At 45.5% G+C, this 26297-nt stretch overlaps 7 protein-coding genes across 8 annotated transcripts; 5 read left to right on the top strand and 2 right to left on the bottom strand.

Annotated features, from left to right (window-relative positions):
* Positions 1 to 1293: 1293 nt before the first annotated feature.
* DFL_002451 (uncharacterized protein) lies at positions 1294 to 2618 on the top strand (the record flags this gene model as incomplete). Its single annotated transcript, XM_067631240.1, has 5 exons — positions 1294 to 1436; positions 1506 to 1848; positions 1911 to 1982; positions 2038 to 2298; positions 2373 to 2618. The coding sequence occupies 5 exons, from the start codon at positions 1294 to 1296 to the stop codon at positions 2616 to 2618; spliced, it is 1065 nt and encodes a 354-aa protein (XP_067493805.1).
* Positions 2619 to 3075: 457 nt separating this feature from the next.
* DFL_002450 (uncharacterized protein) lies at positions 3076 to 6729 on the bottom strand (the record flags this gene model as incomplete). The annotated part of the gene is made up of 5 exons (XM_067631239.1): positions 3076 to 4675; positions 4736 to 5507; positions 5775 to 6381; positions 6496 to 6505; positions 6599 to 6729. 5 exons carry the CDS (start codon positions 6727 to 6729, stop codon positions 3076 to 3078), a joined length of 3120 nt encoding a protein of 1039 aa, XP_067493804.1.
* Positions 6730 to 11707: 4978 nt separating this feature from the next.
* On the top strand, positions 11708 to 12859 carry DFL_002449 (uncharacterized protein; the record flags this gene model as incomplete). 2 transcript variants are annotated; one of them, XM_067631236.1, is made up of 2 exons in its annotated part: positions 11708 to 12239; positions 12309 to 12859. In XM_067631236.1, 2 exons carry the CDS (start codon positions 11708 to 11710, stop codon positions 12857 to 12859), a joined length of 1083 nt encoding a protein of 360 aa, XP_067493802.1. The 2 variants fall into 2 exon arrangements, with proteins under 2 accessions (XP_067493802.1, XP_067493803.1); XM_067631237.1 differs by having other exon boundaries at positions 12300 to 12859.
* Positions 12860 to 16022: 3163 nt separating this feature from the next.
* On the top strand, positions 16023 to 16856 carry DFL_002448 (uncharacterized protein; the record flags this gene model as incomplete). Its single annotated transcript, XM_067631235.1, has 3 exons — positions 16023 to 16429; positions 16489 to 16594; positions 16755 to 16856. 3 exons carry the CDS (start codon positions 16023 to 16025, stop codon positions 16854 to 16856), a joined length of 615 nt encoding a protein of 204 aa, XP_067493801.1.
* Positions 16857 to 19687: 2831 nt separating this feature from the next.
* On the top strand, positions 19688 to 21430 carry DFL_002447 (uncharacterized protein; the record flags this gene model as incomplete). Its single annotated transcript, XM_067631234.1, has 6 exons — positions 19688 to 19817; positions 19936 to 20021; positions 20139 to 20325; positions 20481 to 20796; positions 20874 to 21007; positions 21069 to 21430. The coding sequence occupies 6 exons, from the start codon at positions 19688 to 19690 to the stop codon at positions 21428 to 21430; spliced, it is 1215 nt and encodes a 404-aa protein (XP_067493800.1).
* A 1676-nt stretch (positions 21431 to 23106) lies between these two features.
* Positions 23107 to 24340, top strand: DFL_002446 (uncharacterized protein; the record flags this gene model as incomplete). Its single annotated transcript, XM_067631233.1, has 3 exons — positions 23107 to 23361; positions 23446 to 23822; positions 23896 to 24340. The coding sequence occupies 3 exons, from the start codon at positions 23107 to 23109 to the stop codon at positions 24338 to 24340; spliced, it is 1077 nt and encodes a 358-aa protein (XP_067493799.1).
* A 442-nt stretch (positions 24341 to 24782) lies between these two features.
* DFL_002445 (uncharacterized protein) lies at positions 24783 to 26027 on the bottom strand (the record flags this gene model as incomplete). The annotated part of the gene is made up of 1 exon (XM_067631232.1): positions 24783 to 26027. The coding sequence occupies one exon, from the start codon at positions 26025 to 26027 to the stop codon at positions 24783 to 24785; it is 1245 nt and encodes a 414-aa protein (XP_067493798.1).
* Between the last annotated feature and the right edge of the window lie 270 nt (positions 26028 to 26297).

Below are 26297 nucleotides of genomic sequence, written 5' to 3'. Positions count from 1 at the left end.
AGCTCGTCTTTAGGATCCCCACCTCCAAAATCACGCCTGTCTAAACCCGTGGGCATTTCTACAACCCGAACCCATACAACTTCTTCCTACTCTGTCCAAAACATGCAGAACCAGCCTTTGTTCAAGAAATCCATGAGGACGAACTGGCTTATCTTTTGTGTCTTTTCCACAGCAGGCCACAGCCGGGTCTTTCACCAAGTATAACAAGAGAGGAACTTGCTCGACGGACGAAGCTAACTGAGGATATGAAGGGAAAAATTCAAAGAAGAATAGAGGAATTAGATGTAACCAAAAATGCTTTAGTAGATCCTCAGTAGAGGGTAGTTGTTGACGCGAGATACGGGAGTAGAACTAACTGCCAGATCTGTGCGGAGTCTGAGGCTATAGGGATAGCCCCGTATGACGAAAGTGGTTCGGCTCTTATGTCTCACCCACGTCCATTCAGCAAACAATGGAGGGAATCTACTGGCATAGGGCGGAGGGACAGCTTCGGCTCTTAGCCCTACACGTCAAACTATATCGGGGACTGACAGGATAAGGGTGGTACGAAAAACGGCTTCGGGTGGGCCGAAGGTTGCATCGCTATTCATGATCACAGAGGATATACTTGACACCTCGATCCACGCCTTCCAGCCAAATTTCCTGAAGATTGATATTTCGATGGAGGATTTAATAGATACATGGTTTCATAGCTGCATAGATGGTAGCTATCTAGACGGATAGATAGCGATTGAACGGATTGCGTCCTTAAGAATTTCATAAACGACGCTTAAGCAACTACTAAAGATGTATATACCGTCTTAATGAATTAAAAATACAAATATAGCTCAGTCCCTTATACTGTCACTGATTTCTAACCCTATTCGTTCAGATGATTCGAACTCAACAAGTTCATGCGTTGCGTGGTATTTTGACAACCGCCCAAATCTGGCAGCCGAATGAACCGCGGCATCTCCATATTCTCATGCAAGGTTTCTCCCCGATGCCGAATAATCGATGGGGTGCTCTCGGTCCAGCCGAATGGTGCTCAAGCTTACCCCGGAGCTTTCTCCATATCGAGACTGGAATTGGATGTTTTCATTCCCCCAAGGCCATTCTAACAAATATAAAACCCTAGTTAGAGAGCCGGTCTGGGGTAAAAACGCCACGGTTCATTTGCATTCATTCGATTCGTTCTAAAATATATAAAGCTTAAGTTGGAGCTGTTCTTTCTTCTTTCGAAATTCCTGTTGACCCTCCCAAACACCATTTCATCCTGTTTTCGAATACGTCCAGACTTCATATCGCACAAATATGTCCTCCGCAAGCTATAAGCAGGTTGTCTATGCCGAAAGGCCGAATCCTACAATCATCCCAGATAAGACCTTCAATGTCAAAACCGCGTCGTTACCGACGTCATTAAAGCCTAATGAGATCCTAGTTCGCGCACATTACCTGTAAGTAATGGCGCCCAAAATACCACATCCAACACATTCATAATCTCACCACTAACGCGATTGCCCTAGATCCCTTGATGCTGCCATGAGATCATGGCTAACCGCTAAGAGATCTTACATCGCTCCTGTCGAAATCGGTGACGTGATGAGGGGTTCTACAATTGGCCAGATCCATGATATTGGTTCGGCCATTGACTCTACTAAGTTCAAGAAGGGAGACTGGGTAATCTCCATGTCTGGCTGGGTAGAATACGCTGTCCTCACTGAAAAGCTCGTGGAGGGGTTAGACGTGCCTCCTGGATGCAGTCCTAGAGACTTCATGAGCGTTTTGGGAATTACTGGGTTGACAGCCTATTTTGGATTGGAAGAGATTGGAAAAGTCAAGCCTGGCGAGACCGTTGTCGTTTCCGGGGTATGTATTGTCTAGATTTCTACGGAATCGTTGAGTGGCTCTGATCTTTCTCATATATACAGGCGGCAGGTGCAACAGGTAGCATGGCTGGCCAAATTGCCAAGATTAGAGGAGCTAGAGTAATTGGTATTGCTGTAAGTACCATCGGGCCCGCTTAGCACGCTGGAGAATTATTAATCTTGCATGTAGGGTGGCAAAGATAAATGCGACTTCTTAACTTCCTCCCTCGGCTTCGATGCCGCAGTCGACTACAAAGACCCAGAATGGAGAAATCAACTCCGCGCGCTGACACCTAAATATATCGATGTCTACTTCGACAACGTCGGTGGTGAGATCTTAGATGCATGCTTGGGCCGTGCTGCAAGAGACAGTCGGTTCATTATGTGTGGTGCAATCAGCCAGTATAACACTGCTACACCTAAAGGACCGGCAAATATCCTAAATGTGATTGTGAGTAACTAACTATGCTCCTCACCTACGATACTTCTAAGATAAAATGCTAACCCGGGTACCTGTAATAATAGTCTCAACGAATAACAATTAAGGGATTCATCGTCTTTGATTTTACTAAGAAATACAACGCCGCGAGGAAAGATCTCGCAAAATGGTTGACCGAGGGCAAGTTAAAAAGCAAGGAACATATTGTCACAGGTGGCATTGAAAAGGCCCCTGCTGCTCTTGTAGACCTTTATGCTGGTGGGAATACCGGTAAGATGTTGGTTGAGATTGCCCCGATGTCCGAGGCCATCCCTGGAAGCTCGAAATTATAATACGTATATACTTCACATGTATTTAATACGAAGCAGTGAACTTAGAGTGTCGCCATGCTACCTTGTTCGATTTCCGTATCACCTATTACTACACTATATACTATCTCTGTCGTCATACGTATCTTCACATGTTATTGTACATATGAACATAATTTTTGCTTTCTGTTGGGCACCGTGTTATAATATCAAACTAGAGGCTAATCAAAAAGAGAAGAAGTTTAACTTTCTAGACTTTTGATCCTTGCAGTATAGCAAATTCAACCGCAAAACTTTTTTTTTCTGTCCAAACCCATTTTGAATTATCAAAATCAAAATGCAATCCTCCCAAGGTTTTTCGAACGATCAACATGTGCATCATTAAAAAGAAAGTTAACCTAGTTACCTAATCAAATCCGCAGTCGAAATTAATATCCTCCAAAATTAAAAAGTTGATTTAAAAAAAAAAAACCGATACCATTTAGCTTTCCTCGGCGAGCAGCAGCTCTAGCAAATCTTGCCCTCCGACATCCGGACCCATCAATCCATTACTTACCCCAGCCCCATAACCAAGCAGGGGCTCAATCGGTAACGTCAGCCAATCATCACCACCTGTATTGTTATTTCCAAACAATCCGTCCATTTCATTGTCCCCAATACCATACATGTTCGCCAAATTTGTAAAGTTGCCAGTATCACCTAGAGCATGGAACGAGGTCGGGAAGACATTCGAATATGTTGGGAACTGTTGAGGGACCGGGTTCCCGTTGAATCCATTTTGGTAGCTCTGTTGGTCATTCGGGTATATGTTGTTCCCGTAGACGATGTTTGGGTGCGGCATGCCTAGGTGGTCTGTATCGTTAACGCCACTGGTGTTAACCGTTGCTGCATCCGGCATTGGTTGGTCTGCATTTGCTCCTTCCCCGTGATTAAGTTTGTTAGGAGTATCCTTTCCGCTCTGATTCATCCGGATGAACCTTGCTCTGATCCTAGAGGTGAGAGTCTCAAGAAGGTCACCAAACCGAAGAGCAAGGTGTACATCGTCACAACTGGCGGCACGCAGGGCGTAGACAGTTTGATCCATGAGTTTCAATGATACCTTGATATCATCTTCTCTTGCACCTAGCGCGAAAGTCTTCAGAAGGTACATGGCGGCAGATGCGATTCGGAGATATGTTCGAACCGGTGCGTGTTTGAGCCAACCCCCTGGAAGAAGCTTTCGGATGACTGTTAGAAGAAGGCAGCGGGATGCGTCGACCACTTCTTTGATATATTCCTCGTCTCCCGCACATATTTGCATAAGGGTTGCATAGCCAGGGTTAGAAGCCATGACTGGAGGAGGCGCTAGGAAAGTTGCGGGTGTGATCGTAGGATTTCCGTTCAAGTCAATTGGCGTTGCTCCCTCCTTGCTCTTCTTCGAACTTCCATTAAGGTGGTTTGGGTTGAGGTTGGTGTTTGTGCACCTATCCACCACTGCTTGCAATGCTAAACTATTGACATATAGCCTAAGGTATTCAAATTCGACTCTCATAATCGATCGCATTGGCTCTTCAATCGTCAAATTGTCGAATTCACGTCTCCATGCTCTCAGCAGCGGTTGGAAGTGTTCAAGGAGTTGGGTATATCGGCCGGTTCTTAGAACCATTTTGGTCGCCTTCCGAGATGGGAAGAGAAGCTCCGAAGCAGACTTCATGAGAGAGGTCAGTTCCACCCAGGATTGGAGCACCAGATCCTGCACAGGCGTTGCTGTTAACGAAGGGGGTTCATCCGCATCAACAGGCTCCGGGGCGCCATTCTGGAGCTGCTGCTGTAGAAATGGAGAACGCTGCTTTCCTCTGAACAATACTGTAACGGATATATGGCGTGGAATCATGCTCGTCCAGCCAAGCCGACTTGCAAGATGCATGACGGATATCACGAGGATCCTTTGCACCGTTGCAGTACTTGGCTTCGCGACAAGCTTGGAAGCAGAGGGGTGGTTGTTTTCAACACCACCGATTGGACGGTTTGTGTTATCTTCATCGTTCTCGTCGAAAACTCCAAGCTCATAGGCTAACGCGAGCGAATTTCCAAGTAGCATCCTAAAGTCATGTTAATCTTGATATCAGGGTTGAGTATAAGTTAAACTTAAGGTAACCTACCAGCTCATGCGGTCACTTCTATAAGCGGGTTCAAGAAGATTGCCAATGCTATCCCCAAGCCCTTCGACGACATACTTGTTAGCAGTGCTAGATTCGCCATCGTCGTCCCGTTCCGGTTTATCTTCGGGCAGACCGAAGCCACCGAGTCCTGCATATTCTCCATCATCTTCCCCAGGAAAATGTAAACCCCTGCAATGCCATTCCGTAAGCGCAACAAGGGCGAGTACAGTTCCCATGGTCCTCATTCGTTTCTCACTTCCCCACATCAATCTTTGGAACAAACTTTGAAGGTTTCTCCAGAGCTTATCGTGGATAGCGTAAGACCTTGAGAGTCCACCAGCTCCCGGAAGCAGACAGTACCGGGAAGCCAATGTCAAAAGAGTCGTAGCTAGAACTGGCTCTGTCTGTACCAGCTCCTCGTGTGTCGACGGATCGGAATAATAGCCAGTAAATATGGGGCTCATGGGTGCCATGTGATTATAGAAGTATGTCATATACAGCAAGGCTTCCTGTGGCGTGAACCACCCTGCGATAACAAACCGATATTTCGCCCAAGCTTTAAGAGACACAGCAATCGAGTCCTGGGGATACATCTTGAATGGATCATCGTCCTTAGTCTTTGACGAAGAAGTGCTCGGATGGGCCGATGTAGGCGACGTAGGGGACTTTGGGTCGATATTAGGACCGTTTTCTACACCATTTTCCGTTAATGGGTTCTCTTCCTCCTCAGAATCCTCAATATTGTTGATCAAGGCAGGGTCGAGAATGGATTCTGGAACTTCATCTTCATCAGCCAAAAGCACCCGACTGCGAGATGGACTCATTTCCCTCCCCGTGAGCCGCCGGTTCCTCTTTGAGTGGATGGAAAGATTGTTGATATGATTCCGGTTCACTTTTGGGCTGACAGATCCATCTTGAAACCTCACGCCACGCGAGTCACACGACGATGTACTACTCTTGGGTGGGGGAGGGCGCATGTTCCCGGGCTCTGCAATAGTTGGAGAACAAGCTGTTGCGGCGGATGGAGAGGAGTTCTTACGATCAAAGCTTCGCCTGGGCGCACTTGAAGTCGCTGACGTAGAAGGGTGGTTGATAGGTGAAATATGGGACGACCTTCCGACAGCTTCGAAAAGAAGGGCTAGTGCATCTGGAGTATTATAGATCTCGGTATTAAGAAGAGTAGACGCCGAATTCGTGGCGGCTTGAGCTGTCTCTGTGAAAGACTGTGCAGCTAGAGCAGGATCGATATGTCTGTCGCCATCTTGTGGACTTTCAAAGTAGTCACCCGGCTCGGGGAGGCTGTTTCTACCATTTGGTCGTTGACGAGGTCGCGATACGAACTCTCCTCCTGCACTTGATACTGATACACTTTGAGACCTCGAATGGCCTGGCTTTGTAGGCAGGGTCGTGGGTAGGACCGTGGGGCCAACGACAGTCCTCTTCGGAGTGTCTTCCTTCAATTTCTTCCGGCTCGGCCCATCATCATCGCCACCAGAGCCCGTCAGTTCGCCGGGTCCCCTCCGCCGAGTAGCTGAAAAGAAGCACTCTTTGCTTTCCCGACGACATCGGACACATGGTGGACTATGAGGCGCCTCAACGCTTCCAAGGTCACAACGGACTTTCCTACGACGACAGGGGATACACGCCTGTTGGTTTCCACCATGGACAAATTGTTAGCGAGATCTATATCGGGTATATCGACTTTTAAAGAAAGATATCGAAGGAAATGAAAATGATGATGGAGACGCTTGTAGGCATACCTGATAAGACCTATATTAATACGCAAGTTTTACATCAGCATCAGCCTCAATATCACAGTTGGAGTCCCAGACGGGGGTCCGGAATCTTTCCGGTACAGCTTACCGTTTATGCGTTACAGGTGGTGTTACACCAGAGCCTCGAAAGTCATTACCGCTATTACCACTAGGAAGGGTCTGGAGTCCAGCGGCTGGACTCGGGAGTGGTGGAGCTTGCGGGTAGGCGTGGCTACTCATCTACTCCTCGGAGAATTCGGTGCACGATGGCTCGGTCTTAAAAACAGGCACGGTAACGCCGACCAGACAAAACTTCTAATGGTCTGATTATGATTCCGAAGGGGCAGCTATTTTCGCCGATAGTTTTCTCTATACGGATAGTTAGGGCAAGTTTGGGGTATGCTGTTTCGTTGGTGAGGAAAATGGCGGTAAGATGCGGTTGGAAACGCGTTTTTCGCACAGCAACTTTGGAAATTCTGGGGAATTTGAGGCTATATACTCTGGGCAGGGCAGGCCCTCAGTGAGTGCAAGTGCGATGGCGCTGCGACAGGCCTAAGCTCGACTGGACTAAACTACTTGGTGTATAGGCTAGGCTAGCAGGGAACGAGCTTAAGAGGAAGGAAGTGTGATAGCGATATGCAAGATTAAGCCCGGATATTAACTCTGAAAAACATTTCTGCGATGGGTATGTGCTCTTTGCGGGTAGAAAACCCCAGCTATCGAAACGAAACGAACTGAACATGAACAACCACCTGCTGCATTCGGCTCAGACCAGGAACCCGCCTCACATTTTGTCCCTGGATCCATCACAGTACATTTTACTGGATGGCAGGTCTAGAATACGTATTCATACACTGCGGGAGGAAGCCCCCAGGCCCAACAAAATCGCACAGACATCGTGGCCATACTTTCGAATTCTGTGGGTCAGGCTAGCAAGCCTTGTTACCCCAGATCCGAGCTCTCAACGGTAGCCATGTCTCAAGGCCATCGGGACTTTGGAGCATCGATATGGACACTTATTGCTACCTTACGCAATTGCCGAAAATAAGCGATAGAGCTAACATAAAAGTAGCCATTGGAAGCAACCAAATTAGTCACGATGTTTGGTGAGAGGAACTCTGGAAAAAATTTTATATAAAGGTGGGTGGGCGCAGTACCTGTCAATTGTCAGAATTCGAATCCGGTCTTGATAGGATCGCTTTGTGTCCGATAAGCCCAGACCCACTAATCGGATTACGGAACACACCTTCGGGCTTTTCGAATAAGTTGGTTTGTCGACGTCTACCACCGAAGTCCGGAAGCTCATTGGTCGGTAGACGTACTACGGTCAGCTAGATCCTTAAATCGCGCTCGAGGTGGTAGGTATGTCTACAATGGAGGAGCTAGTCGCGGTGGCCAGAAACATATACGTACTAGCTCAAATGCTCCATCACACCCAATATTCATCGGGCTAGCTGTTCCTCCAAGATATCGATCGGTCCAAATTTAATACCAATAGCGAAAGGGATCCAGATGAGAAGTACGTATGAGTACCTACTATATATAAGCATATATATCGAAATACCCAGCCGTATCCACAGTTATCGATCGTATCTATCCCTTCTAGAATTTCGAGAACATACCTAGGCATTTATGACGCAAATCTCAATCTGCCTTATACCGGTCACACTTGAAACCTCCCACACTTCGTATCACGTTATCTGAAATTCAAGGTCTCGCATAAAGTGTGGCTTCAAATATTCTCCCATCGACGAGGGTACAGCCTACTTGGTGCTGTTGGCATTTTCTTTGGACAAACTGTGTTGAGGTGAGATTGGAGTATCAACACAAAATTCCAATCCAACGTTCACAACGCGGTTTTCGACACAAGCGCCTTTCTGTTTCGCCTATTTAGAATTTGGCAGATGCTACGACAACTGTTTCATGAAGTCGATGACATAAAAATGAGCCTCAACTCCACAGTATTCGAACATAACTAAGCCAGAAAAATCGCTGGTGGTTGATTGGACAGGTAAGCCTTTTGTTCCACTATTCGGCACCTCATTTCATCATGCAGTTGGCGATGCTAGCGCTCATATGATCATGCCCGCTCCCGTGTCGGCGCCGACACGAGCTCGAGGCTAGTAGCTAATGCAATGTCAACGGCTCTGCCATGGTTTGAGGGAATTTTGGAGATTACTGTCATTCATGCATTAAGCTGCTTCTGTAGCTAAGGTTATAACGAAGATGCAAGCTAAAGGGCGGAGGCTCCCTTGCATTGGAACGAACCATAAGCGTCCCGCTATTCTTTCAGCACTAGCGTCATTGCGCTCAATCTATTTGATTCGTAAATACTTTAATGTAATAACCAGCGGATAGAGTGAAGGAGCGGACACCGAACCATAGGATTAATTTAAACAATGATATCGAATGAACGCCGGATACCATGGCAGGTGAATTCAGCTCCGAAGTTTCTAAAGTTTCGTATTCAGTTCTGGGCATATGATCATGGCGCCGGCCTTAGAGAATTTTCATCGAAATGGGGCCCAAAAAAAGGGTACCGCGCTACAATGTATATTGTGCCTCTGTGAGGCGGCCTGGTGGAGAACGTTGATTTACCGCCCAATGTATCTCGACTAAGTCGTATTGATGTAGGTCTGAATCCTATCTAACCAATGTAACTTCTTGACGGACCGCCGAGTAGCCTATCCGATCCTAGATGGGTGGTGCTCACCACAGTCGAATTTTCGATTGATAATTTATTTCATTCGGGCGGATATGGAACAGGCATCCAATATTCGGCTCTGCCTTTGATGCAGGAGGAAGGGGGCTTCAAGTTAACATCCCGGATCTGGACCACTCAACCGGGGTACCTAGCGCTCAGGCTTAGGGCTGTAATCAACATATGCCGGTCACTAGCGTCTCGATGCATAGCTCGCTCGGATTTATAGGTGCAACATGCATCCCTGGAGAATACGACAAACATATCCTTGGTCAGGCGTACATGTTGGTCCTATGCTTTCGTTAGGTCTCGAGGCTAGTTCGCAGCTGCCGTACAACTCTGGGTATTTGGCTACGCTCCCTCCGAGCCGCGGTTACGAATCACTGCTACTTATACGCGTAGAGGGGTAACAATTAGTGGGGCATATGCCACCTTAAAATGCCTTAATTTGGATCCTCAGAGTCTCTAAATGGGGAAATGTATTTAAGCTAGCAAGCCGTGACGAAGATTCGACATCAATTCTAGAATGGTCTCAGCTGATATTCTCGAGCTAAAGGAGGGATCTGGCGTGAGAGAGGGTCACTAGAGCAGGCGTCGCCGAAGCATACCCTGTCATAGGATGCATACACTAACGCGAGAATGTTAAGGAGGATTCCGAGTAGCTGGATCTTTAGGCTGGTTCGATCCGGAACCTTTTTCTTTTAATTAACTAGTAGCAGCCTATTCCAACCCACCGGATATATGTGTAGCTAGCTGGGAGCTAACCCTAAATACTTCGAAGTCATCTCAAGCTTCCAGCTTAGCTTGTGCTCTACACAGATGGAATTTCCCGAGCCCTCCCCTCATGATCAATTATGCCTCCCATGCAAAGTCTGGGGCAGTATATTGTTGGTATTATCAAAGAAACGACACGTTCGTAGGAGTAAAAGACTGGGCCGAAAAGCTACGGGCGTTTCGGTATCGTATATTTCACCCATAGAAGTGCGCCTAAACCAGTTATGCGATGTCTATCGCATGTTATTCAGGCAGATTTCCCTCTAACCAGCTACACCCAAGCCCGTCCGCAGCATTTGCTGCAATATCGTGCATGCATGTGGAAACAAGGAACACTATCAAGTTAGCGAGATCTTAAAAATATTCCCACGCAAGGAGCCAAACCAAATCCCCTCGTTGAGGGGCGTAAAGTCACGTTTTCTACCAAAACCCTTCATGGCATAGCAAGTTTGGCGCTAATTGTCAGAGGTATCCCAGCTTTTGTTGGTATCACCGCCGCACGCTAAAATGCTTAAATTCATGCGTTATCTGCAAGGTTTGACTCCGAACGATACGAAAACTACCTAAAGGGGAAAATAGACTTTGAATTTCCAAAGTCAAGAACAAGCTTCTTGCAACAGCAAGATGAACCGAAAAGTATCAAGGGTTCATGAAACGAATAAAAAAGAAAAAGCTGATGTGTCAAGCTACGAGCTGTAAGGAATCTAAAGGCTCCCCAGGCTGATTGAGAACTGCGGAATCACCGCAGCAATTGGACACCGAATTCTAATGTTCAACTAGTACCTATCCAGCTATTCAACATCCAACCTTTACAACACACTTCTTGCAGGCCCCACCGGCCACGATATCGAATCCCGGTCAGTCCATGCCAATGTGGCACGACACGAGATTCCTGGACCGGTCGATTGTGAATTCCCAAAGCCTCTAGTCTTATGAAGTATGGCTCGACATGTGTACCCTACCCCCAGCAATATACTCCCCACTTGACATCTGGGAGGGAAAGTTTATTCTCCTCTTTGGGACACTCGCAATTGTTAGCAATCCTTCATCCTGAGGTGGCAGCTTCCCGTGGCCCTTAGATGGTGTCCCCGAGCTGCCCCTAGAACATAGTTTTTGAAAATGCAAGAAATTTGTCTGCCTTAATAGCTCATTTCATTCACATCATCGCCACAAACTGCTGCAAAACCCAGGGACGCCGTTCGGTCTCTCCAACAATTGGCATTGTTGCTAGGTGACGGATGGTGCTGAAACCCTTAGATCCTGTAATTTTATTGGCTTAGATAACCTTTTATCTTCTTGATCAAGGAATTGGATTTGAAATTTTACGAAATAGTGGCATAGTATAATCGGGCTGTACGGGGCACGCTCCAATGGCTTCGACCCTAGTAGTCATACTTGAAGTAACAATGTCATTCTTCTATATAATCGTATGCAATGTCTCCCGCCCATTCATACGTCTTCATCAGTATCACACTATCTTCAGCAAAGGGTTCACAGTATCCACATCTCCACTATATCTATCTTCTTCGAGCCACTCATTCCTCCATCTTTTTCTTCAAACCATCCTTCCAAAACATCCTAATTTCGACATTCAACTCTCTACGAAGCTTTAGTTAAATTTATTAAACATTTCCAAATCCAATGGAGTCCTCTTCATTTTACACTGGGCGTAGTCGCCGAGATCGAGACAGCCCAATCAAATATATTGAAGGGCAAGCTGGAGTATACAATAGCTCCAATCGAATGACTAGGCAACAATGGGCCTGGGCAGAAGAGGGCATACACTCGAATTATTCCGTTAACTGCAAGGAAGGGAGACATTTCACTTTCAACCTCAATACGTATCCTCCACAAGATGGGTATGTTTTAGGCCCATTCGAAGCAAAGGTCTCTATTGGCCCTGAGGGGAGCAAATACGAATACCCCACATGCACTTGTAGAGACTACATTGAAGCACAAAGGGCGTGCCGCCATATATTCTATATTCTCGACAATGTCCTTAGTTACAAAGACGAAGAACTCGAAGATATTAAGGGGACAATGCCCCTCCGCATCGACGGCCATTGTCTTCGCTCCCACACAGCCCCTTATTATCAATTAAAGTCTAGAGGACTTGCTCTTATCGCCCAATCTCATAATTGGACTTTCTCCGGTCCTGAAGAGTGGTCCGTTCCAGATCAAACCAGAGATATGCTTCGTCACATGGATCAATCCACGGACTATACAACAAGTCACTATTCAGACGAATATCTCTCTACTTCTCCCTCCCTTGCAGGTGCGGTATATCGATTGGCTATCTCAAAACCCGAATTTTTCGCTGACTTACGGCAAGAAGCCCCAGTAGATCCATGCACAAAGTCATATTTCAGACTTCTCGACCAGCAAATCGACTACGCCTTCCAAAGATGGATCAACTACACCAAGACTGGGTGCCCACGACTCAGCTATCGAGATGACGATACACACCCCGATAACCTTGGAACTCCAAATGTTCCCTGGATTGCCGGTAGACTTCAGAAATTCGCCTATGATATCGAAATGGCCATTGTCGAGCGTAGCGAAATGTCATACGAAAATTATTGTAGAGCATTTAGGCTTCTATTAAAAATGCTCGAGAGCGTCATTGACATGGATTTGGACGCCCTGGAGCTAGACTATCGACCACGCGTTGAAATGGTTAGCGGCACAGGAATGGAAAGGAACCTGTTCACTCGATTAATTGGACACCACTCTCCAGACCGCCCGAACTTCGCCATCAGCGTTATGAGGAGAATTCCACACGTGGGACAGGCGTACCTCCAACAGTTGTTGGGTTGCCGCCAGGTAATTCACGAGAAAGCCTCCAGGGAGTTTACAGAGGAGTTTGAAACTCTTTTGCGAGAGATTCAAAACTAAGCTCTCTTAGCCTTCTGCGAAGCTGTCTAAGAATCTGGGGCTGGACTCCAAAGGTTGCATTGCAATTTATCGCAGGGGTACCATTGGGAGGCCTTCAGTAGCAACTTAAGCTAGCTACGTATCCTTCTGGGCTATGTCTGCCGGCGTACGGGGTTTCTTTGTTTCTTTCCATTTCTGCTCGCAGCTTCAATCTCCATTCTCGAGCTCGCTTAAAGTTATCTGCTGCATCTACGGTTGGGCTGGAGTTTTTGTTCTTGCCTTGGCGCTTGTTCGTCTTTGCATAATGTTTCTCAAGAGGCTCATGCTGTTTCCACGAGGTTGTTGGGTTCTTTTCTTTTTTCTTCTTCTTTTTGCTTTTCTGATCATTGCTCAAATGTTTCTATAGACTTTTTGTTTCTTCTACTTTAGTTTCGTTCTTGATTTCATTGCCCTTTTCTTTCATTTCTTTCATTTCGTCTTCGAGAGCCTGGAGCTATTTTTTTGCCAATTACTTTAACACTGTTCAATAACTTCGTTCCAATTCATTGCTCCTTTACTTTGAACACCTAGGCTGTCTTGATTAATCGATCTATGTAACAAATACCTCCCATGAGATACCACTAAAGGGGCCTTTTACTTTGCAATGAGTCGGAACTCCGATAGATTATACTAGCAAATTGATCTATTGATAGTTTGTAACAACTTTATAATATAATACAACAGCTAAGACGTGTCAGCAATCTACTAGTTAGTACCTTGAGTAAACAAACAACTTCCAAAGTATTCAGAATTACCTGTCAGTTATGGATACAACCAAGCGCCAGTGTCTTCTTGGCCGATCAAGTAAGACTTTTTTTGATCGAGATCAGAAGCATGTCAAAAACCCCGGTTAGCCGGTGTCAGTTGTGATTGATGGCATTGCATTGCCACGGGCGCGGTTTATGATCACCAAACATCCCAAGGCACTCCTAAGCCTACCTATTGGCAGATAGCCTTATATTGTGCTAGGATATACTTTAGGGTGGTCTAGGCATTCAAGTATTATCCCGAATCGAGGTAAGGCTGTACGCTGCGCCTTGGATCCAAAGATCCACTTCTAGCGAAGATCTTGGGTCTTCCCCATACCGGGAGTTATTAACCGAACATTTGACTTATGCATATATCTGTTATAGCCCTCAATGTGGATCATAGATCTTATCAAGCGCTTTGAGAGATGCTGCGGTGTGGCACTGAATGCCTGTGTGGTCAGATTATCGAAAGCACTTACAGGGAGAGACGGGTATATCAGTACTAGCTATAGGTCCATTACAAATATTTCCAAGCCATTTTTACGAAGTATAGTCATAGGTGTATTAAGTTTAACACCAAGGCATCGGGGATTTTTTTTGCATCCCAGAATCAACATTGACAAGCACCAGGTTCCACAATCTTGGAATAGCTAAGACTTGAGGCTGCTCGCTTAGGAAAACGAGGTGGTGTGGCAGGCGCGCAAGTGTGTTGTTTTTGGGATATTTTGGACAAGCTTGCGTTCCACAAAACCTCCCTCGTTTCAACGACAGTATTGTTAAGCGCCGGTTGATCCGGAAAGATATTCTGGGTCCTGGCACAGTGCACAGGGTGTTTGCTTGCTTGCTGCTATGCTGTGGCTTATAATATATAGCATTCCCTTGCCAGCGAAACCCATTTCGCTTTTTTCATATGTCCTCAATCGTTAGGATTCTGACGTGAGGTGGATTAGGAAACCAGTGCCGACATGTCATAACCTGCATATCCATCGGCCACCTTCCAGCAGGCGGGGTAGCATGAGGGGGTCACCCCACGTCGCAAACAACCCGCGCCTTCACTGTGAGATTAAGCAACTAGGCTTAACCCGTTCATTACCCGCAATTCTGTTTCCGGCCACTGATATCTTATATTATAATAATTATCCGGTTGGCTGGGCTAGATGGGCACTGCAAATGCGGGTCATATCTTGGAAGCATTCGCTCGCCAAATGACATCCAACATCATGAGCGCCCGAGCCGTGATCATGATATGCACTTATACTTCAAATAATACCCAGCCACAATATTCCACTGCTCAGTTCCTGGGGCCCCAGCTAGTTTTACGATCTTCGATGGAAAGACACCGAAGTTCTCGTCCGCGGCTTCCACCAGGGGAGAACTCAACTCTGCATGATACATCGATAACATTTCTAGCTTAGGATGTCGGAGGTTAGCTCCCGATGAACTTGCTATGCATACGCAGTATTGATCCGTATTATACGTCTACATGCTTGTTAACAATCTTAATTGAGCTCTTTATCTTGCCTTAGCCCAGCAAATATTGGCCAATTCGATTGATCCACACAGATGCGTGGCTGGAACGCAGCTCGGATTGTATCCGGACGCTATACTATTTTTGGATTTTCTCCTCTTCTGATTGGTCCTTAGCCGCATCATCGAGACTCTGATTGGTCAATTGATCAAGCTGGCTGCAGGCTTAGACTTCCAACATCAAAATGTGTTGAATTACGAGTTCTTGTCATACATGATGCAGCCTGCTGTCTCGAGATACACGTGTACACGACCACCCCGATTATAGAATAGTATGGCGTTTTTAATAAGAGAGGATAATACCATTGCCTAATAGATCTTTAATACTTAGTATTTAGAGTCTATAGCTAGGAGGCTCGATCAACCAAGCTAGAAGAGAAAGTTCCATTACATTTAATTCGTTTGTCTGATTTCGCCAACATCTAGGAGGGGACTTTAGTATCTATTTTGTGAGCTTTAATTTGTAGCGAGAGTGCAAACTTAGTCAAAATGTAGAGCGTGTTTTTGTCTTTGCATAGTTGGTAAGCTGTCCTAGATGAAGCAATAAATCAACGAGATTGATACAAACTAGAAAGCTTGTTCCACCTAGGCCACCCAATATTTTGTTACGAATACCCGTATATGCGTCTGCATATTCATTTACGCTTAGCTTAAATAATCACAACTATTCACAGCATATACTTTCGTTTCTTTCCCATCTCAGCTAACAGCATCTCATCGAAGGTACAGCGATATTCTACGGGTTTTCAGCTTTCCTTATTCTCGCTCTCCAGCTCTTAGTATTACCAAAGTTAACAACTACTCCACGAATCTGCTAATCAAGATACTTAAAGTCCTGACCTGTTAGGCAATTTTATCCAGCTCCCAAAATGGTTGGAATACCACAAAGCATGAGAATCGCAGTGCCAGAAAATTCACGCGTCGTAGATGTCCGTGTTGTCGTCCACAAAACTGCTTCCATTGTCAATGATAGGCATGTCAACCACTGGTGCATTTATTTTCACACAGAGGAAGGCTATATTGTCAAGTGCAACATGAGAGAAAAGAGCTTAACCGAATGGCCCTACATCCCATTCCGAGATGCAGAGTACGGATGGCCTGGAATTTTGGATATCTCTGCCTATCAAGCGCATACTATCACACCATCTATGATCAAAGCATGGGATCTTCATACCCTTTGTCAACCTCGAGTAAAAGATCTGATCAGAGTCTTGCGTCGAAATAATCGCGAATGCTACACAATGTCGAAATGTGGATCCGGATGCCGCTATTGGGTGTAAGTATATAACTTCTTGAACCCCCCAATGACTTCCGGTACTAACCACAAACATATAGATATACCGCCATCAGTGATTGGGAGGGTGTTGGTTACCTCAACGTTCGTACAATCCAATATATGCACGAACGTCTGATGTTCTGGTACGATCACAGACAAGATCTAGTACGTACAGTGATTCGAGAGCCTGTCGACACAATGCCTCAAGGAAAGTTTTGGACTTCTGAAGAGTGGAACTCGGAGATGCGCCGCTATGATCCGTTCCATCCGTCTTCTGACGTTTGGCACGATTACACTAGATAGTTGGCTACCTCACGGGGGTTAGAATCTTGAGCGAAACGCGGAAAAGTTTGAAAAGTATAAGAAATTTCGAAACTTACGAGACCCAACTCTGAGTCAAAAGAGTGTTAAGACCGAAGAGCTCTAAGACCAAAGAGTTCTAAGGCTAAGAAGTTCTGAGACCAAAGAATCCTAAGAGGTCAAATTTGCAAAGAAACCCCAGAATTCTATTGACAAACTGGGTGTACTTTAAGCGTTAGAGAAAGCGATACTACTTATCAATATATTACTAGCAATTCTATTTATGACAAGGGAGTAGTTAAGAATGAAATTAAAAGATAATGTCTTACGCATTATCGTAATCAAGTAATCGTGATATTTGAGATAATTTGATACCTCTTTCAAGACCGAGGTATCTTACACGAAATTTTCACTAGTCCCTCAAGGCAAACCCAAATATCAAGAGGAGATATTTGAGTTTGTTTTTTGTTTCGAGGTATGCTTCTGTAATTGCGGCACTGACGTAAAGCACCCAAACAAGACCATAGCTTTTAAACCATCTAATTAAATAGGATATAAAGCTATATTTAGTGCTATATATATAGTTTGGCCTCCCCGATTAATAGCCTAGTAGACGGTCGGAGTGCACATGCCCTGTTCAGTATTCTACGAATATGATACTGTCTGTGCTCGAAGACATAGGTATAGATACACACGGAGTATACCGTCAGCTTGAAATTGCATTTTATATTTAACACAAACATCCCAATTCCATACACTATTGCTTTCCGATCCGGTAGCAACTACCGCGAACTCGGCCCCTAAATTGATGCCTAAGTATTTTAAACAATGTGGCGTTCGGTGCGCTGGTGCCTCAAGTCTCAAGCATATATTGTCCCGAAAACTCCACAAATGTGTTGACTGGGGAAAGAAAAGCCTTCGAGTTTCAAAATTTTAATGAGAAAGAACAAAACCCGACTCTCCAACTTCACATCTAGAACTTACACATGCATGCCGATGTTATAACCCGGAATCCGCACGCTGGAGTAAAGGAATATCGCAGATCGACCTACCCGCCATATCAGAATTGAAGATTATGGTATCTGATAAGCACTCTTTTTCTATCAGAAACTCACTGTCGTTTTATTAGGTCTCCAGTCAACGATACCCTAGGCAGCCCTTGGTTTGTGCGTGGAGCCTACCCTCTTGGGAAGGTGCAGTATTTCCATCCTGCCAGACGTAAACGAGAGACAGAGAAAGCCCTTTTTCCGAGTGATGCGGTACCTTGGTAGAGTTTTCAAACTAAAATTTTGGTGTCAAATTGAAAAATGAGACTGGATGGGATCGATATTCGTTTCGATGGACAAAGAGGGGAATGTAGATGCGTTACCGCCCCATCCTTTAGATAATCTCGGTACACAATAGTCAGCTCGAGGTTCTCCTCCTATATCATACATAACTGGGGCCAAAGTTTATATCCTTCGGCTGCAGCTTGGTGCTATCGGGCTTCTTGAAACTTGTGAATATAGCTATTTCTGGCAGTTTTGTCACTTCGGCTTAAGATATCACGAAATACAGAGAACGGTAAACAACTGTAGTATACAATCATGGCAAAAACCGATATCATGCTATGATATTATCGAATTGATTTAACGCTAGTGTCACCAATGGTCATGAGCAGCAGTTCGCAGTAGCAAGATGTCATGCACAAGGGCAGGGAATCCGTCTGCACCGTGACCGTGCATGTATAGAACCTACCGAGCCAATGAGGAAGTCTACACGGCTTGAGCGGTTCCGACATCACCCCTTCGACCTTGCAGATCCCGCCATTGACATCCCCACGCGAATGTTAGATGCATGAATCAGAAGCCATTTCTCTCGTTTATTCCACAGCGGCGGGGCGGGGCTTGATGTCTCGGATTCTGAGGGTTCTATCTGGCCCGCCGATGTGAACCAGCACGAATTAAGAAGTTGCGAAAGACGTTGTATTTAGCGAAACAAGGCAGAGCTACCTCCAAGCTGACGATGATCACGAATTTAACCGCACCATTAGAAACAATATCAAATGTGCCTCCTTTACACGTCAGATGATTTGAAGAAGATACCGCTCGAGCTTCAATCAGGGTAGCTTGAGGCGAGACATAGGTATAAATGGAAAAACTAGAACGAGACTTCTTATCCTGAGCTCGAATTGAAATGCGCCCATTACGGTTCCAATTAACCCTGGATGAGTTCCCTTTGTGTTTCCTTTAAACTCTCCGCTAGCATCAAAATCCCATGTGCTTTCTGAGGATCTTATAAAAAAAAAGTCTATTGAGGAAAAAAAAAAAAAAAAAAAGGAAGAAGAGCCCACCATCGTACAATCGTATGCATGCATGCAGTGATCCCGCTGACTTCTGCCTACCTATCTCTAAAACACATTTTTCGCTAGACATCCCTTCTATATATCCGAAGTCTTCAAAATAGTTCCCACCCTGTCTCGATTCGAGACCACGAGGCCCCGCGTTTGAAGAGCCGTCGCTCGATCGATAAACCCCACGCCAACGTTTGGCTCTCTATTGACAGCAGACAAGGAGCCAGCCGTTGGGAAAGCGAATGGGACTAGTACAAGAAAGAGCTTGAAGGCAAAAAAAAGACATGGTTTTTTGCTTTAGCGGATGGGAGGAATTGGATATCATAAACTCCCTTCCTTCTTTTTAGCTTCATCTGATTTGATTTGATTCACCTTCTTTTTCATATCCAATAAAACCTTGACTCAACTCCTGGTAGTTGGGCATAAACGTTAGATGCAGTAGAATTCAAGGCTATTTACAACTTCGACGACTTGGGCCCGAATTTATCCTGTCTTTTATCCAACAATATACATCATACCCCCGTCTATGCTGGGCGAAGAGCCGTTCATAGACCCCAAACCCAACATATGAAGGTCCCATCAACACAACCAACCTTGATCGAGTTCGACAAGACAAAATAACAGATATGGAGGCAGCAGCTTCGCAAACTACTGGGGAAGAGGATCCTCTGAAACAGTATGATCCAAATCTCCCGGTGCCATATTGGCATCAACGGATGGAGCTCGCAATTGTAATTATTGTTAATACACTCTCCCGTAAGTTTGTCCCTCAAGGCTTCAAACGCAAAGTTGTCTCGACCACGGTCTAGATTTGGAGATTCCAGCTTCGATTCAAACAAAGTTCTAAACAAATTAGTCTAACAAATTTATATAGTACTGGCCATAATAGCCCGAGTATACCTTAGAGCCATTCGCCTCAAACGCTTCAGAGCAGACGACAAGTGGATGGTTGCGGCAGGTGTATGTCGTCCAACCACATCCCTCCCAAGAACGCACACTCTCTCGTCAACACCAAATGCCACCAGTTTCGGAATTATAATTGCTAATGATTGTCCATTGAACCTCCTTTGACTACAGGTTTTCCTGATATTTCCGCATTTCGTATGTCAAATTGGCACCAACAGATACGGCTCAGGTCTACACGATCAAAACATTCCCGACGAATGGGTAGTTCCGTTCTGGTACTTTTCGTGGGGTTGGATAGGGTACAATATTGTTTCGACGTTGATAAAGATCAGTGTGTGTTGCTATCTTTTGCAGATTGGTATGTGGGGTTTCCTAGTTCTTCATTCCTGCATGTTATTTTGGCGTCCTTGCTTCTTGCTTTGGGATCGAGGCTACCTTCGCCTCGCATCTTACAACGAGCCTTACGAGCTATCCGCTAGAGAAGCCCAAGTTAACGAATATGAAATGGTGCAGTCCCGTTCCACTTCCTCACATTACGCCGCCTGATATATGTCCTTATGGTCATAACGTTTGGACTTGGGCTTAGCATTTCACTTTGCCACCTGCTCCAATGTACGCCCTTACTTAGCAACTTCGATTATACGGTAAGGCAAGAGCATTGTTTCAACATCGATATACCGCGGTTTACATGGATCGGGGTCAGCATATCGATTGATCTGTGTATTCTTGCCATTCCATGGGCCATTATCCATGGGACGAGGATCCAAGCGGCAGAGAAAAGGATATTGTTGATAGTGTTTTCTGGGAACTTACTGGGAACAGCCGTTTGGTAAGTTACATCGGAGGGATCAGAGGATCTCCGCCCCGTGAGAGGAGCAGTAAGCTGATACATATCTTGTGTAACAGTGCTGTCAGCATCTATTCTGTATGGAACACTAGGACGTCTCTCGCATATTACGACCTCGCATATACACAGACAGCCTTTGCAATTACCAATGATGTTGAAATATTCTTTTATGTCCTTGGTGCTTCTCTTCCTGGTAAGCCAAATAAATCACACATTGACATTATTAATCAACAATTGTCTAACTAGGTCTATAGTTCTATCCCCATTCCTACTCTCCCGTTTCGCCCCCACGCAAGACCTTAACGGCACAACCAGCTCAAGAGTGCCTAGTTGGCGAGTTAAAGGTGGATCCACAGTTGGCAGCCCGATGCAAGCTATGGCGGCGCCGCCTATACGGTCAAAATCGTACTTGACGACGCTAAATGACGACGAGATCGAGCGGGACATCGAACGCGACATCAAAAACGGCAAATATGGACACGAACATGAGGTAGACCAAGACGACGGAAATTCTTCAGATTTAACATTAGAAAACCAACCGAGCAAGACTACATCTGAAGAAAGTGAGGCCGAGAGCTCCACGAAGACGCGGATTATAATTGACGATATAGTTTAAGCCATGCTTGAGGTAGTTTTGATCCTCGGTGTCTCAGTTATGGATTAGATACGTACACAGAAGTCTGGATTTTGTCGGGTTTATTTAGCGTTTGAAAAAGGAGGCCTTTATCGGTTTTGATAGCCTATCGGGTACGTACATGCTATAGCGAAATCCTTTTTTTTGTTATGATACCCTTGTAGCTGTTGGATTGTTGGCTTTTTTTCTACCCAACCTTTGAATTTAGTATCCTTGTAATACGATCTTATCTTGTACTCCGCTCTCATTCGATCTTCTAGATCATCATAGAGCTTAACGGATACATCTCCACACACAACCTGAGAAAATTAAACGAATATATACAGAATACTAGAAACCCACATATACCTAGCTACAGGTACTGAACTTCTGAAGCTAAGATCGGTGGGTGTCACCACATGTACCGGATCTTGGTTCATCACGGTGTCCTGTCAGCCTCACATGCCGACACCCGAACCCTAAACGCGAAGACCACGCAACCGTAGAACGAACACGATACAACCCCACTTCAAAATTCTCGAAAAACGGTTAACCTTGAGAAAACTGGCGAACGGAGCGTGCTAGAGGTTAAAGACCTTTGAATTTTTTTAAGTATTAAATTTCGTCAAGGACAAGCTCGAGGGATCGAAAGGCTCAAATACATTCTATGCCCACCGGTGCAAGACAGAAGGGTACTCGTCATTTGAGCACCACTACCCTCCCTTCCTAAGGATTTTAATTCGCGAGGGATCCTTAGACAGTTCGATATCTTAAACTAGCTTCCACGAAGTGAATTCCACACTCTGCCCTGAAAGGCTGTGGGTTTTCATATTCTGAGATCCTCTCGGCGCCTACCACCAGGCACGAGACTAAGATAATCACGTAGCCCCTCTCTTAACCAACGTTATGGTAACTCAACCTGCGACTTGATAAACCCAGATTTCACTACCAAGCCCCTAGACCCAACTAACGCACTGTTCGTCCCCCCTAAAATTCCAAATCCCGCGTACTATACATATACTAGCAAGATCATGATGCATTTGGAGCAAGGATAACGACTCTAAGAGGGATCATATGTATCACCAAAAGCACTTGCTAGCGGGAAAGCGAAACAAAAGGTTCCAGCGCAGAAACCAGGCACACACGTAGCTCCATGTATGGGTGTAGTGTATATACAGAACAAGTGCCAATGGTGTGACCGACCGATAATTAATTACCTCGACACGGCTCCCGAGAAAAAAGTGACGGACCTTGTAAAATTAGAAACAAGAACCATTCGCTTCGATTGGAGATTTCCTGTTGTTCGCCCAAAACCACAGGTCTGGGCCGTCTCTTGGAAACGGCTGGGGAAGCGAAAGGGAAAAAAAAATGAGGCTCAGGTTTATGAGCAGGCTGGGCCTTTAAAACTTCAGCTCTGCCCAGCCCCCAGCTCTTCGGACGTTTTAGTTTTTTCTCTTCCTCTTTCTTTGTGAGCCTTTTTTTTTAATTCTTTGCTTGGGAGCTGAGCTACAAGGCTTCAACATTTCAGAGACGTGAAATCTAGGGATAAATACGAAGCATTCAAGAGAATTCGATATCACAATAATTTATCCATATCAGCAGCATTGGATATCAAATCTTAATAACTTACAGCCGGCCCAGCCAGGATTTAGCGGTCGCTTCTATCCAAAACATCCGACATGGCGGACTATTCGCAAGGCCCCATAGCTGGCGCGCCTCCTACCCAACCGGGATACAACAATGTCAACACGACAACTATGAGTTCCAACCCCGATAACGCCTTTCTGTCAACCGTCAAGCCCCCATATCGCCCATGGTTGAAGTTTTTACCTATCCTGATATTGGTTTTCACAGCCGGCGTGATTGCTATGGTTGGATATGTTGTTAATTTCGCGGGAAATGGAACTCAGAGTTTGGGGTTTAGTCTTTTCGCTGTATGTTTTTTTTTTTTTTTGGGGGGATTTTTCTTCGATACTTTGATTTTTGTGGTGGTTCTAACATTTTGATTTGAACTAAAGGGATCATGGACTCTACTCGTCGGCACCTTCTTAGTCTTGGCCTTCTGGAACATGTCACAAATCCATTATAGATGGATAATCTTCATCCTCTCCGTGTTATCCTGCATCTGGTGGCTCACGGCCTTCGCATACCTCGCCTCGAACACAAGGGAATCTTTCAAAGCAATCAAGTTATTTGAGCAATATAGCTCGTACACAAATTCCTACGGTTTTGATCCAAGTGACTATGGGTTCAGGAAAAGAGATTTGGGTGCCATCAGGCTGTTGGAGAAAAGGCAGTCTATTAGTCAGATATACGAAATTATCAGGAATCTTCCGAAGTATAAGACTGTAGCGTCGGTTATGGCTGGTGCTGCTACGGTTGGTGCTATTATTTGGTAGGTTGATTTAAGGAACCCTTGGTATTCTATGCGTGCTTGGATTTGTTTACTAACGGGGAAATAATCGCAGGGTCATCTTCTGCGTCTTCACGGTCTTCTACGCCATAGCCCTCTTCAGCAGCTCCCCTTCCCCGCTCGCCCCAGTCGCATCAATGGGGCCCCCTCCAGTCGGCCAAGAGCAAAAAACCGAAACTTACGCCTACGTCCAACCAGCCTACCCACCAGTTGCTGCAACAACCGCACCTGTTACCGGACAACCCATAAGACCCGAGAGTACTTTCTCCAGCGCTCCAACATATGTCACCAACGACCCTAGGGACCCCCGCGCGGCGCCAGGTGCTGAGTTTCTAACTCCACCACCACCGGGAGCTGGATATGCAAACCCGCAGTTTGGAGGGTATGAGGTAGATAGGAATTATACGGTTAGTCCGTTGAGCGCGGTTGAGATGCCGGCGGTGAGTCAGCAGGTGAATTTGGCGGAGATGCCGACGGCGCCGGTGGCGGAGCAGAGATAAATGTTGATGGTCAATAGCTAAAGGGGTATCGGGTGCATTCGTTTGGCTACTTAGCTATGTCACTATGATTTAAGCGTTAGGCTGTTTAGTATTCTGGGAATATTTTGGAGAAGAGGTCCGATCTGGTTGATATGGGTATATTTCTGGGTATCTTTAATAGGGTCTAACTATTAGACAAGGATTACTGTTATTTTCTATGACATGATAATATACGTATACGTTTTAATGAAAGAACCGTCCTAAACATGCCGTCTCTTTATACTAGAGGCTTTTGACACCAATATCCTTCTCAGGAACATCGCAACATTAATTGAAAATCAATTAAAGCTGTTGGGTATCGTTCTGGGTCTTAAAAAACAAACCTAGGTATAAACATGTGCAATGCAATCGATATATATTTGAATCTATTAGTCTCAAGTCCCATCCGCTTCCTAAATACCACTTAATTCCCCTTAACGACCTTCACCCCCCTCTCCCACCCTTTCCCAAACCCTTCAACCACCCCACCACCCAACAACCCACCAAGTACCCATTCAACAGTCACCCCCTTATGTTCCCTCCACTTCCTCGTCCTCCCTTCAAATTTAACCTCTCCACCCTTCTTCTTCCTAACACTCCCCTTGTTCTTCGAAACCCCACCATCCCACTTCTCCCTCACAAACTCAATCGTTGCTTGGCGGGGTGGACAATGACGAAGGATGTCTAACAGGTGAGATTTGGTTGCAGAGTAGAGGTTTGTGAGGAGGCCGAGGGATGGAGGGGTTATGGTGTATTCTATATGAGTATCTTTTGACCTTGAGGATTTGGAGGAAGAAGAAGACTTGGATGCACTTCTGTTGCTGGAGGATATAGAGGATAATGATGATAATGTGGAGATATGGGAATGGTCTTTTTCCGGCAGTGGAGTAATATATGTCATTGCAGATGTAGACGTGAGGGTGGTAATATTAACTGCAGGAGATGTAAAGACACCAATAGAGTTTATAGTTAAAAACCCTGCAGATAGTAACGCCATGATTGTTTCTTTAGGGAGGGTATTAGAAGCAGTTGGATCAGATGTAATAGTTGTCAACGAGGGATCATTCACAAATAACGATAAAAATGCATTTTTCATCTCAGCATCTAGCGCTGAACTCGAGGCAACGGACTTTAAAAATTCATCTGTTGAAATAACACCGTCTAGGGTGGTCACGTTCCCCGTCTTGACCGTAACTCGACGTAGTGTTCCATCTGCAACTAAAGAAGTGATTTCTCGCTCGGTCTCCGTAGGTGAAAGAAGAACAGAGTGTAGATGTGGTAAAGGCACAACAAGAGGGAATGATTTCCGATAATTTAAGATCTCGGCGAGGAGATCCCGGGATAAGCCTAGACCGGTGAGGGTCGGTGGCAACGGTGTGAATTGATGGGATAGGATATACTTCATGCCTTCAAGGACTGTGGTTGGAAGAGGATCTGACCGAGTTGTAGCAGGCCAGCTGGGAGAGTAGAGAGAAAGCGAATCACCATTATAATCATTATCATTTCCGCTAGATATGGAAGACACTGGTGGAGTTGAGGATGTACTCGATGACTTTCGGGGACTTGAAGTGGACTTGCGATGAAGTTGGTTCAGGGGATTCTTGCGCTTTGATGTAGCGCCTGGTAGGTTCTTCTTGATACGATATGAGGCGGTGAGGTTCAGCGACATATTGCCTAATGTCAAGGCTCAAGGAACGACTGCGGTGGGGAAAGAGGGAAAATAAAGGAAAGGAAGCCTTTTTTCACGGTTTTGCATTTGGTTCGGATCCTGGTGTTGGTGTTGCGCAGATGATTCACTTTGCAACACGAAGCGCATGACTAATCAGATCTGGCCAGTCGGCGTTAATCTGGTAGCGGTCGGACTTAGCGCACAACAGTGTCGAGACTCATCTAAGATACAGATACCGAGTACCTGATTGCTTTGGATCCCTAGGTACTT

Source organism: Arthrobotrys flagrans, assembly GCF_004000055.1.
Source record: "Arthrobotrys flagrans strain CBS H-5679 chromosome Unknown unitig_3, whole genome shotgun sequence".
Lineage (NCBI taxonomy): Eukaryota > Fungi > Ascomycota > Orbiliomycetes > Orbiliales > Orbiliaceae > Arthrobotrys > Arthrobotrys flagrans.
This window is presented reverse-complemented; position numbering and strand designations above follow the sequence as displayed.